The sequence below is a fragment of the Lytechinus variegatus genome, chromosome 9 (genome assembly GCF_018143015.1).
Source record: "Lytechinus variegatus isolate NC3 chromosome 9, Lvar_3.0, whole genome shotgun sequence".
Taxonomy (NCBI): domain Eukaryota; kingdom Metazoa; phylum Echinodermata; class Echinoidea; order Temnopleuroida; family Toxopneustidae; genus Lytechinus; species Lytechinus variegatus.
In genome coordinates, this window is record NC_054748.1 from 19,910,406 (window position 1) to 19,923,148 (window position 12,743).

Here is a 12,743-nt window from a genome sequence, read left to right on the forward strand (position 1 = left end):
GATGATGTCCCTCACTCACTATTTCTTTTGTTTTTTATTGTTTTAATTATACAATTTTTCATTTTTTATAGATTTGACAATAAGGACCAAATTGACTGAATCATATAGTATTAAACAATGCTTATTCCACATGTTCAGGGAGGAATTAATTGTTGTTTCACTTGACAATGAGGAGAAAAATAGGATATTCCCTATTTTATATAATAAAATACAAAAGAAATAGTGAGTGGGTGACGTCATCACACTCCTCATTTGCATACTGACCAGGTTAGGCATATAACTGTTTTGTGAAATTAAGCAAAACTTTAAAATGTCATCACTTTCTTATTTTACATCCGATTTTGATGAAATTTTCAGTGTTATGCTTGTCTGATTTTTCTCTTTTTATTCAAATCAACTTTTTGTTGGGGTGGACTTGTCCTTTAAAGATATCTTACCAAAGCTCTCCTGTTTCTCTTCCAGCTCTCTGCTAGCCTCTTGGAATCCATAGGTTTACAGGAACTAGCAGCTAAATACAAACAAAACAAAATATATTGTAAATACACATATCTGAGTGGTCTATTGCACTTCATCCTATAAAAGTTCCGGAATAGAGAACATTGTTGTTTCATCGATTCTGATTTCTCAATTTAAGTTTTATTTTCATTATTCAAATACAGTACAAGGCCAATTGAGCTTGAATTAAAAGAAAATATATCGTAGACTGCAGCCCTTATTCTAAATTCCGGTGTAACTTCAGTCATGGTCTAACTGGGAAGCCAACAGTTTCTTATCTTAACTTGATTCCTTCCTCAAGTATTATTAATCAGCCCCCCCCCCCTTTCCACGAACCCTGTTGATGAATAGAATTATTTCAGTTATCATTTCAAGTCAATTATGAATGATATGAGTGTCAAATGAACTAACAAATTTAACTTAAACGGTTAGAGATACCTGTCACCATTGGCTATCAAAAGTTATACCACAACTTTAGACCAGAGTTTAAAGGGGAGGTTCACCCTGACAGAAAGTTTATTGTAAAAATAGCAGAAAAAATAATAAAAAATATTGTCGAATGTTTGAGAAAAATTCATCAAATAATTAAAAAGTTATTAGAATTTCAATTATTTGATTTGTGACTTCATATGCGAGCAGCATTCCTACATAGCGAATGGTAAAAAATCAATGAAATGTCATTTTCTCAGAAAATTGAAAATGGTTTTCACTGTACCTTTTGTATATCAATAGACAAATCATTTCACACCCGATAATGAATAGAAAACAAAATTAAGTCATCAGGAACCAAGCAAAATTTGAAATTCATGCCTTTTATGTTACAGAACACATGGGGCAGCTGCTCGTCTATGACGTCACAAATCCAAAACTTTTAACTCTAATAACTTTCTTACTCTTTAACAGATTTTCCTCAAACCTTCACCAATATTTTTTACTATTTTTTCTGCTATTTTTACAACAAAGTTTTCTTCAGGGTGAACTTCCCCTTTAAATTAAACCTGACTGCAGAGTACAGGCCTGTGTGAATAAACAACAGGAAAACAGCAGCTCATAGAATAGGGATACTTACAAAAGTCACTGGGTCTTGCTTGTGATAAATCTCTATAGAATTCAGTTCTGTGTGACTTCTTGAGACCAGTACATAGACCAAAATCTGAGAGTTTTATGTGCCCCTGAAGATGCAAAACAAAAGAGTCGAGAAATTACAAAAGTGAACATGGATGCATAATAATAATCTACAAAACAAATCAAAGATTTTAGCCCATCACATGTATTCAAGCTCCAATATCCCGAAAACTAAGATCTTCTTCAAAACTTTTTCTCATTCTCGTATTCCATTTGTGCTTTTAATCATTATAATCAACATGCTTTCGCAATCAGTGCTGCCACTACATGTATCTGGAATAATCATACGTTACATATCTACCCGTCCACCTCTCCTTCAGATCTCTCCTGAAAACGCAATCCTGTCCTTATTCAGTTAGTAGTAATTGTTCTAGATTTCCCTATTTTTCTTTTTGCATCACTTTTCCTTGATTCAGTTCTTATGTTATACACATAAACATACATTTTTTTTGATAATTCGTGTTTATATTAATGGAGACAACTGGGAAATCTTTATCAAAAGCATGATTTAAGTACAATTAATACTTATTATTCTAATGAACATATATCAACTACAAATTTGCTTTCAATCCAATTACTTATGCTTGATGTCGCAACCTACAGTTAATTTGGGATTGAACATTTCTTGCATTGCTCCATATGATATGTAACAAATAACCTTTCTTATCATACTTCCCCCCCCAAAAAAATCCATATTTTATTGTTCGAAATAGACATGAAATGAAATACTCAGAAAATTTGCTTTGCCCAATTGATCGTGGGCCCGGCGGCCACTGTGCAGCGCCAGATCGACGAGGCTCTTTCCCTTTAATCGTTGAACGCGAAACAGGGTAGCAGCAACTCCCATCTTTCAACGTCTTTTTGGTCTGACGGGGCCGGGGTTTGAACCCCCGACCTCCCGGTTGTGAGACGGACGCTCTACCAACTGAGCCAACACACCGGTTTTACTTACCCTTGCATCTAATAGAAGATTATCTGGCTTGATATCTCTGTGAATGAAATTGAGTTTATGAATAGAGTTGATTGCCATTATTGTTTCAGCTATGTAGAATAAAGTGACTTCCTCCGACAACGTCTCTCGCTTCATGAGTAACGTCATCATATCGCCTGAAAAAAAATAGAAGATGAGATGAAAGGGAATGTGAGATATAAGCTGTTCATTTTTGAAGGTTGAGAGTGTTTCTGTTTTATATTACAGCTTTTACAACTGAATTAGAGAGTTTGATTCCTTCTCTGAAAATTTGGGTCAATTTGGCCGGATGTAAACTACAAGACTGCATAGTAAATTTTCAAAAAATTAATTGCTTATATTTTTTCATTAATTAATTATGCAAAGCGTATGAAATATCATGAAATTTGCCCTAATTTTTTTCGTGTATGTTTTTGCATTTAACACAATTTATAAAGCTAGTATTAAAGCTAGTGGAATGCTAGTTTTTGGGGAACATATAGATTTTTACATTTGTAACAAAAATCTACAAAAAATTGCTCAAAAATAATTAATTTCTTATGTATCTTATGAAAATCCATATTTTATTGTTCGAAATAGACATGAAATAAAATACTCCCCAAAATTTGCTTTGCCCAATTGATCGTGGGCCCGCCAGCAGTTGTGCAGCTCCAGATCGATGAAGCTCTATCTCTTTAATCGTTGAACGCCAAGCGGGGTAGCAGCAACTCCTATCTTTTAATGTCTTCTGGTCTGACGCGGCCGGGGTTTGAACCCCCGACCTCCCGGTTGTGAGACAGACTCTCTACCAACTGAGCCAACACACCGGTTATTGTTTTTTGAATTCATATGTATTTCTATGTTTTTTCAAACTTTTGTTTTTTATTGTTTTTTTCGATGAGATTTGTCAGGATCCCTTGCGATTATAACACAAAATAAATCCATCTAAACAAACAAATGTAAAAATAATCACACATTTATGATTTTTAGTTAAAAAACACAATTTGCATTGACTTTGTACACATAATCATGTTTTTGAGCAATTTTGTGCTCATTCGGAACCTCATACACTGGTGTTGCAAATTTGGTCTCAAAAGATGCGCAAGACTTTAAGGTAAGTCATTGAGCGGCACGATAAAAAAAATTTGCACAGCGGCGAGGGGGGGGGGGTTAAAATTGACCCTCCCCCCCTCAGTTTAATAAGGGATTAAGTTAAACCCGATTTCAGAATATGGGCCTTTATATACTCACCCCCTGGAAGAAACTCCATTATGAGGTATAAGTTGTATGGATCTTGGAAGGAATAATACATCTTGACAACCCAAGGATTATCGGCTTCTACAAGTATATCACGCTCCGCTCGTACATGGGCAACCTGTGCAGGGTTGGAATAAAATAATTCAAATATTCAAGAATAATGCAATAACTAATAATCTTTTTATCTTAAAATAGCCTTCAAAACGGACAAGACAAAGTCTTCTGAAGGAATTTGCATCGCATGACAAGCTGATTAAGTGTTTAGATTTAAAGATAAATTCCAGTTTTGGTAACGATCTCAAAATGACTTTTTACAGAATCTAATATAATGACCACCTAAGTGTCTGCTTGTATGAACAAAAAATATGTGCCAAAGGATTCTGGAAGAAATTGTGTAATTGCCGAGAAATAAGCAAAATAAGCGCGGATTCGGTCACGTCCGTGGGGTCTTTGTTCCAGCAATAATAATACACTGTCCCACATGTGCCTATCTGTGTTGGTGATCTTCAGTCTGAACATTTTTCAGCGTAGATTTCAAGATTTCACAAAGTTCAGTTTATGTAACTGTACCAGATCTAGATCCTCCATGATATTCAGACAATTAAGCCTGGTTTTACAGACTTTCTTATGAAATCAGTGTTTACTGCAACTACTGGCATTTCTCTTTAATTAATGAGTTGCTCCTAAAACTAACCTTGGTCTCTTGTTTTAATTACACAACTAACATATACATTCAATGAATTGCTCCTCAAACTTATTCAAATTAACCCGGGGGCCATTTCATAAAGCTGTCCGTAAGAGCGACTTTAAGAACGACTGATGATCCTTAATTGTGGTAAATGGTATATTCATTGGTGATGGTTACATGCGTAAGAAAGGTTCACCAGTCGTTCTTAAAGTCGCTCTTAACTTACGAACAGCTTTATGAAACACCCACCTGGTTTCCTGTTTCAATTACCAAACTACATAATAAAGATGAGGTAAAGATGTACTCATTACATGGTCCTTTGGAACAGTTTTAACATGCCCTAGGTAAAGCTGGGGGCATTGGATTGTATCAAATTAACAATGGTAGGTGATTATTCTAATAATTATACTTGTATGCTTTGTTAATCTATTGACTACTTAAAGCTTGTGTATAGTTTTGGTAAATCCACCAAAATGCACCTATCACTATTCCAATTCATTGCTAGCTAATATGAATGGATATGCCCTATAACAGTTATGATGTGGAGGATATGAAATGAAAATGTGTTTTACAGGATAAATTTTGCGATTTTACATGGAAATTTAACTTGATCGGGTCACCCGATCAAATTAAAATATCTGTGTGTTTTTGTCTTTCAATTAAATCCTATTCCAAATCATGGAATGGGATGAAACTTTCAAGAGATGTTCTTTGTCTGTAACTTTTGGATATCTAATCACTAAATTTATAAGATAAGTGCTTGAATGCCCATTTTTTAATTTAGAACAAGCACCGCCGAGAGAGGGCGCTATATATCCAAGATTTGAATATTTGAAATTTTCTCAGAGAAGTGCAGTTGGAAAAATATCTAACGGTCTCTACACTTCAGTATGACTGTCATATTAGATGATATTCGATTATCAATCACATTATTGACCCTTTACCAAAGCTATACACAGGCTTTAGTTGTTTGTAATTCCCATAGGTTTGGTACAGGGATCACCAGGTTCTAGTAGGCAATGGGTTAATTGATATACCATCCTCATCTTCAAACCATGACTGGTTGATAGAACTAGTTATAAACCAGGTGAGGTAAATGGGTAATTCCTTAAAAAGTGGTGTGCGCTATGAACGCCTAGCTTAGCCGGGTAATATAGGAGCGCCTTGAGCACCTATGTGCGCAATTTAAATACCCTATATTATATTATTATTATAAGTACCAGTCATTAGCGAATGCACTACAATAAATAAATGACTGGTCACATGACATATTCCTGCCAATCATGTGACACCACTCCATATTACTATTTTTAAAAAAGTACACTGCAGACTGGTAACTGACCTGTTCTTTCTCATGCATATCACACTTTCTTAATATCTTCATGGCGTAGATGTGACCGGTGTCTTTCTTTTGGACTAGCCTCACTTCACCGAAGGCCCCGCGACCTATGACCTTTAACGATTCAAAGTCCTCACAGCCTAACCGTGACCTCTTTAATCTGAGGAATTCTGTTTCTTTCTGAGCATGTTGTGTTCTTTTCTCCCTTTTCTGTAATAAGAAGATACAACAAAATGAAAGAATATGGTATTTCCTAAAATATATATAAGACATGTATTCTAAAATCTAATTTAATCTAAACTCTGGTCCGGAATTGTGGTATACAATGTAACTATGGATAGTCAAATTGTGATACAAAGTTTACAAACCTGTATTAAACATTACAATTAATCACCTCATTTGATAGTCAAATCATTCATATCTGTAAGGAATTGTCCAGAAAGAAAGGGTAGTTTAGTTTTATGAAAACTGAGATTAATTTCACAAACAAGTTATCTTTATTTTTCTGACTTCATGAAGTATTTCTGAAATTTTCCCAACTTAACAATTTGTAAGTAATGTGAACTGGATGTCTGGTGGAATACTTTAAGAAAGAAAGAATTTGTTACTAGATCAACATGGGGTATCTAACTATGATTCAGTATCACATACATGTACATGTATACAACATGTTTGTAAAATGAAATTTAACTATTTCTTACTCTCATTTGAATCAAAAGTCAAGCTAAATTGTAATACAAAAAAAAAACGTTAACACAAAATAATTTCTCAACTTACATCTTCTTCAGGCAGCCCTGATATTGCCTCTTCTAACTTCTTTTGTCTGTAAAGAGAATAAAAAACCAATAAAAGGAAATGATAGGATAATTTACCTTGTTTGCTGGCACAAATCTTTGATCTGTCAATCACCCTGAAAAGTGGCTAGAATTTTGCCGGGGCATGATGAGACTGTGAGCTCAAGTAGCTTGTTCAATGGGAAAAAGACATTGTAGGGAATAATTTTCCTGGTATCGCATCGCATTATGCTCCACATTTTTGAAAGACTGCTATGCATAAAATCATTTGTATAGCATATTTTTACGTACTTGTAGGATTGTACATTACTTAAGTTGAAAGCTTTTCTCTTATGAAAAAAAAAACAAAATTATTCCCTGAATTGTGCTAGGTCTCATAGCACAAAGATTAGCAATCATTGTAGAACATTTTATTTACGATTGATTGCATTGACTACAATTAAAATCAAATGTAAAGGCCTGGTCACACCGCCCGAGCGTTGTTGGAGCGGTCGTGGAGTAGAGAGAAAAAAATCATCACCGCTCACTACCATTCACCATTTTCGATTTCGAATGTTTTTATTTTGTTTTCGATTTTTTTCCACAATTTTGTGAGCGAAATTTGACCCTGTCTTCCTACCGCTACACGACCGCTCCAACAACGCTCGGGCGGTGTGACCAGGCCTTAAGATTGATTGCTATCCTTTGTGTTACGGGACCCTAGACTCTTTTCAAGTCCCAATTAATCATCAAGGTACAAAATAGTTGCTGCAGTGATGGGGACCCTGTACATGTAAGGCTGTGTTTATGCTTCCATTTTCCAGGCAAGAATCAGCGTTTCCAAACGTGATTAGTGCAAAACACGGTTGCGTCCATGCTTACTTTCATGTAAACACTGTTCCAAAAGGCCGATCGTAAACTCACAAAAAGGTGTGTTTGTAAACGTCGTTTGACCAGAATCAGGCTTTCTGGGGAAGCATAAACACAACCGCGATCATAAACGTGTTTAAATGACGTCTTTGGTACCTGCTTCCGGTGAGATGAAAATCCGCGGGCAAATACAGTCGTATTGCTCCATGTTATCTCTACGTAATAACAATGGGAAAACAAAACTTTCGAAAAAAGGCGCGCCCAATTTGACCTCGCTTTACGATGCGAAGCCAGCTGGAGATCATGATTTGCTCTGAAAAGTTAAGCATAAACAGCACTCCCAGAACCACGTTTACGATCGGCGTTTTGAATCGACGTTTGAAATCGCTGATTCTGTCCTCGCAATGGAAGCATAAACACACCCTAATTCTAGCATATTATGAGTTAAATTGATCATGGTTTTTTAATGAAATGTGAAGTTGGCATAAGGGCAGAGCTGGTCCGCAAATTCGTCAGTCAAAAATCACTGAAAAGACCCTTCACATGCTCCCCAGGACACACACATCAATGATTCCTTGATGATTTTATAAATGTTCATGTCCACTTGACATTATGAATAGAGACAGTATTACACCTTTGGGTTATACCAGATATCCCGAGAGAAAATTGATAGATGTCAACAGTAATTCTCATTGGATAGCCACACTTAGTCTCACTCCAAGGAACTAAAAGGACCATTTTCTATACATATGTACAAACTAGTAACCTCTCTTCACTTCATCCTGCTACTACTCAAACCATCGCTACTCAAGCCATATTCAGCTAATCTCATCTGGTTTACAGTCCTTTTCAGGACTTCACTCACTTTCAAGAAAAAAATACCTCTAATTTCCTCTTTTCATTCTATCTCGTCTTTCCATTTCAATTTTTCTGCCTTAATTTCCAACCCTTCTTCACATTACACATAGTGAATCGTGAAACTTCTCCGCGTTATAAACTCCTCCATGCAAACCTACAAAGATCATAATATAAAAACTACTTGTAGGTTACATATGTGTCCTACAGAATCCCAGTTGACAGGCAGCTTTAAAGAGACATTCCAGTTGTGGTAAAGATTTCAAAATTTTTCCAAAGTGTCTGTTTGTATAAATAAAAATATGTGCCAAAGGATTCTGGAAGAAATTGTGCAATTGCTGAGAAAATAGCAAATAAGCATGGGATTCGGGTCAAGCGTCGGCCCAACATTCAAAGCAATAATAACACACTGTCCCACGTGAGCTTATCTGTGTTGGTGATAGAAATGTGTGAATATTTTTCAGCATAGATTTCAAGATTTCACAAAGTTCAGTTTATGTAACTGTACCAGATCTAGATCCTCGATGATATAGTGACATTTAAGCTTGGTTTCACACTTTCTTGTGAAATCAGTGTTTACTGCAACTACTTTCATTTATCTTTAAAAGCAAACTCTATCAGAACCAAATCTACCCCCCCCCCCCATTACATTTTCCTCTATGCACAATAAGCAGTTCAGAAAAATTACTACCCCCCCCACCCCTTACCCAAATTTCCAAATTGTTTTCAATAGCCAGTTGAAAACAGTTTTGATTGCCGTACATCACTCTGCGTACATACATGAGCAAAGGGTAATCTTGAGTAGGATAACCAAGACCCTGAGAGGTTTGCAAACAATCACTGAATGGTCATTGACCAATCAGAATCACTGTTGCATGTGCATTTCATTAAAAACATTTAAGGTAAATTCTAGTTTTGGTAATGATATCAAAATGAGTTCGTACAGAATCCAATGAAATGACCACCAAAGTGTCTGTTTGTATAAATAAAACGCATGTGCCAAAGGATTCTGGAAGAAATTGTGTAATTGCTGAGAAATCAGCAAATAAGCACAGGATTCGGGTAGGGCGTCGGGCCGACGCTCTAAGCAATCATTATACATTGTCCCACGTGCGCCTATCTGTGATAGGGATCTTCGGTGTGAACATTTTTCAGCGTAGATTTCAAGATTTCACAAAGTTCAGTTAATGTAACTGTACCTGATCTAGATCCTCGATGATATACTGACAATTAAGCCTTGTTTTACAGACTTTCTCATGAAATCAGTGTTTACTGCAACTACTAGAATTTCTCTTTAACCTGGAACCAATCAGAATGGTGTTTTCATGTATATGCAATCTTGAGTAGGATAACCAAGACCCTGTTACACAAGAGGTTAGCAAACAATCATTGAATGGTCATTGACCAATCAGAACCACTGTAGCATGTGCATTTCATTCAAAACATTAACCTGGAACCAATCAGAATGTGTTTTCATGGTTGCAAGCCAGCAGAAGCCTTTGTGTTGCAGGGCCCCGATCGTGACCCCTGGGTTGGATGAAGTGGGCAGAGTAAATGTCAGAAAGGTAGGGCCTTTAGAAACCCATCTACTGACCACTAATGGAGGGTGAACGAAAATGGAAGAGAGAGAGAGAGAGAGAGAGAGAGAGAGAGAGAGAGAGGGGTATACAAGTATAGCGAAAGTATTAAAGGAAACCAAAACCCAAGAAGAGAAATAATCTTGGAAAGAGTAAAATGAGAGGAACTATTTTTTTTTTTAATTCATCAAAATCGGTTATGAAATAAGCAAGTTATGCCTGTTATGGGAGTTTGAAAACTCTTGTTTTACTTTGTATGGGCATCCTCAAATTGGCAAATGTGCTTAAAATGGCTGATTTTGTGGACAACTCTCCATTTGTTTTGTATACAAATTTTCAGATTTTCCTCATCTTTCAAATTCCATCTTGCCTCCTTCTGAGCACAACATATGTCATGGGAAAATATAATTCACATTACATATGTCAAGGTCAGGAGGAGATAAAGTGAAATATGTCAAATAAAGGGGGAAATCTGAACATATGTGTACAAAACAAATGGAGAGTTGTCCACAAAATCAGCCATTTTGAAGCACGTTTGCCAATTTGAGGATCCACATAGTAAGCACAATCAGACTTTTTTTAATCGTCCATAACTTGCTTATTTCATAACCGATTTTGATGAAACTTGCTTTGAATTGTTCCTCTCATTTTACTCTTTCCAATAAGGTTGCTTCTCTTCTTGGGTTTTGGTTTCCTTGAATTAAAGGAAGTTCCTGTAACTAAGTATTTATTACTATGAGCAATTTGAGCAGATTCATCCCAAAATGAGCAAAGAGAGACAGAGAGGGGGAAATACACAGACGGGGGAAAAAATGACAGAAAAGAGAGACAGACACTAACACCCATACACATAAGGTTCATAAGCTAATGTAGAATTTATTGTCCAAATAAATAAATAAATAAATGGAAATTTGCATTTTTACATGGCATTGAACATACATGTACATAACATAGCATGGAAAATGAACAGAGAATTATGATGTATACATACGAATATACACGTGCATAGCATTTGAACCAATTAGTGTTCAAATGCTATGCACATTTATATTTGTATACATCAGATAAAATATAACTATTATCAGGTGAGAATGAAGGGGCTCAAGAAGAAGATGAAGAAGAGAGAGAGAAAGAGGAAATAAAAGATTCAGAATTGGCAGAATGTGGCAACAGTATCCAAGATGCCCCCCTCCCTCCACTTCTTTTCTCATCCCAGCCCTCTAAACCAGCGCATGACACTGGGACAGGTTCGACGGTCCCAGACCAGTAAAAATTGCTGTCGGGCCAGTAACTTTTCAGAATAGCTAAATTTAGTGGTCAAACATGACCAGTAAGAAATATATCAAACTGATGCAACTGAAATTTTCTCCTCTTTTGTATGGCTCTGTCATCTATAAGGACAGAATCAGCGATTTCAAACGTCGATTCAAAACGCAGATCGTAAACGTGGTTCTGGGAGTGCTGTTTATGCTTAACTTTTCAAAGCAAATCATGATCACCAGCTGGCTTCGCATCGTAAAGCGAGGTCAATTTGAGCGCACCTCTTTTTGAAATTTTTTTTTCCGATTGTTGTTATTACGTGGAGATAACATGAGGCAGTACGACTGTATTTGCCCGCGGATTTTCATCTCACCGGAAGCATGTACCAAATGACGTCATTTAAACACGTTTACGATCGTGGTTCTGTTTATACTTCCCCAGAAAGCCTGATTCTGGTCAAACAACGTTTTCAAACGCACCTTTTTATGAGTTTACGATCGGCGTTTTGAAACAGCTTTTAAATGAAAGTAAGCATGGATGCAACCGTGTTTTGGACTAATCACGTTTGGAAACGCTGATTCTGGCCTGAAAAGTGGAAGCATAAACACGGCCTAAATGGCTCTCCAAAAGTGAGAAATCATCGCTCTTATGAATTATGTTGTGTGTAAAATAAACTCAAGTCTTTTATATTTTTCCAGGCCTGGTTTTTCTTTATTTTGTGGGACCAGTAAATAAAGGAAAAACTGGATTCCTACTGGTCCAACGTGAATAGGTAAAGAAAAAAGGTTTAGTGTGGAGCCCTGCCTAAACCTAAAACTCAGTTTTAAAGTTGTAGTTTAAGTATGGGAAGCCAAAAGTATCAAAAATTTTATTAAGTTGCATGTTTCTTATGTTTAATGTCCTCTTTACTGATTCATCGATGGTGAAGACAATCATCTATTTATACTTCCTAGACAATTATGAATGATTTGATAGCCAAATGAGCTGAATTACGATATCTCTACTGTAAGTGATTTATGTAACAATTGGCTATCCATACTTCAACTACAACTTATTAAACCTGTTATCAGAATACAAGCCATTCTGTCCTTCTTCTTCAATCATCAATCATAACTCTCCCCCACGATCCACCACCACTACATCTTTCAAACCTTGTGTCCCACCCCTTGAAATATAAATGTGACTCCGGAGAGAAAGAGACATGCTTGACATTTTAAAGTTCACAAGATGCAAATCTCAGAGGACAATCTAACAACAGCCCCACCCCTAAAACCCCATAAGTACTCCAGGGCTCCGTAACACAAAGGTTTGCGATGGATTGCAAATATGAAAGAAGCGCACTGATTGGTCCCTGGTCAGTATTTTAAACCAAATACACATGTAACATTGATACTGATTGGTCAATTCATTTTAATAGCCATTGATTGCTGATCTTTGTGTTACGGCGCCCAGGACAGTATCTAGGCTTTATTTGTCAATTATACATGTAGATCACTATTTTACATACCGTAGTCTTGGATGTCCAACTGATTAATCTTAATGTACTCTTGTTGGA

General features: G+C 36.3%; 1 protein-coding gene across 2 annotated transcripts in view; it reads right to left on the reverse strand.

Annotated features, from left to right (window-relative positions):
* LOC121421272 (serine/threonine-protein kinase tricornered-like) overlaps positions 1–12,743 on the reverse strand; it is a 42,603-nt gene that overhangs the window by 4,571 nt on the left and 25,289 nt on the right. For both annotated transcript variants that reach the window (XM_041615934.1, XM_041615935.1), the window contains 6 exons: positions 6,631–6,676; positions 5,857–6,063; positions 3,821–3,944; positions 2,573–2,727; positions 1,565–1,667; positions 438–508 (listed from right to left, as the gene is read on the reverse strand). In XM_041615934.1, the coding sequence (XP_041471868.1) occupies positions 438–508; positions 1,565–1,667; positions 2,573–2,727; positions 3,821–3,944; positions 5,857–6,063; positions 6,631–6,676 (706 nt within the window). The remainder of the gene's footprint in view (positions 1–437; positions 509–1,564; positions 1,668–2,572; positions 2,728–3,820; positions 3,945–5,856; positions 6,064–6,630; positions 6,677–12,743) is intronic.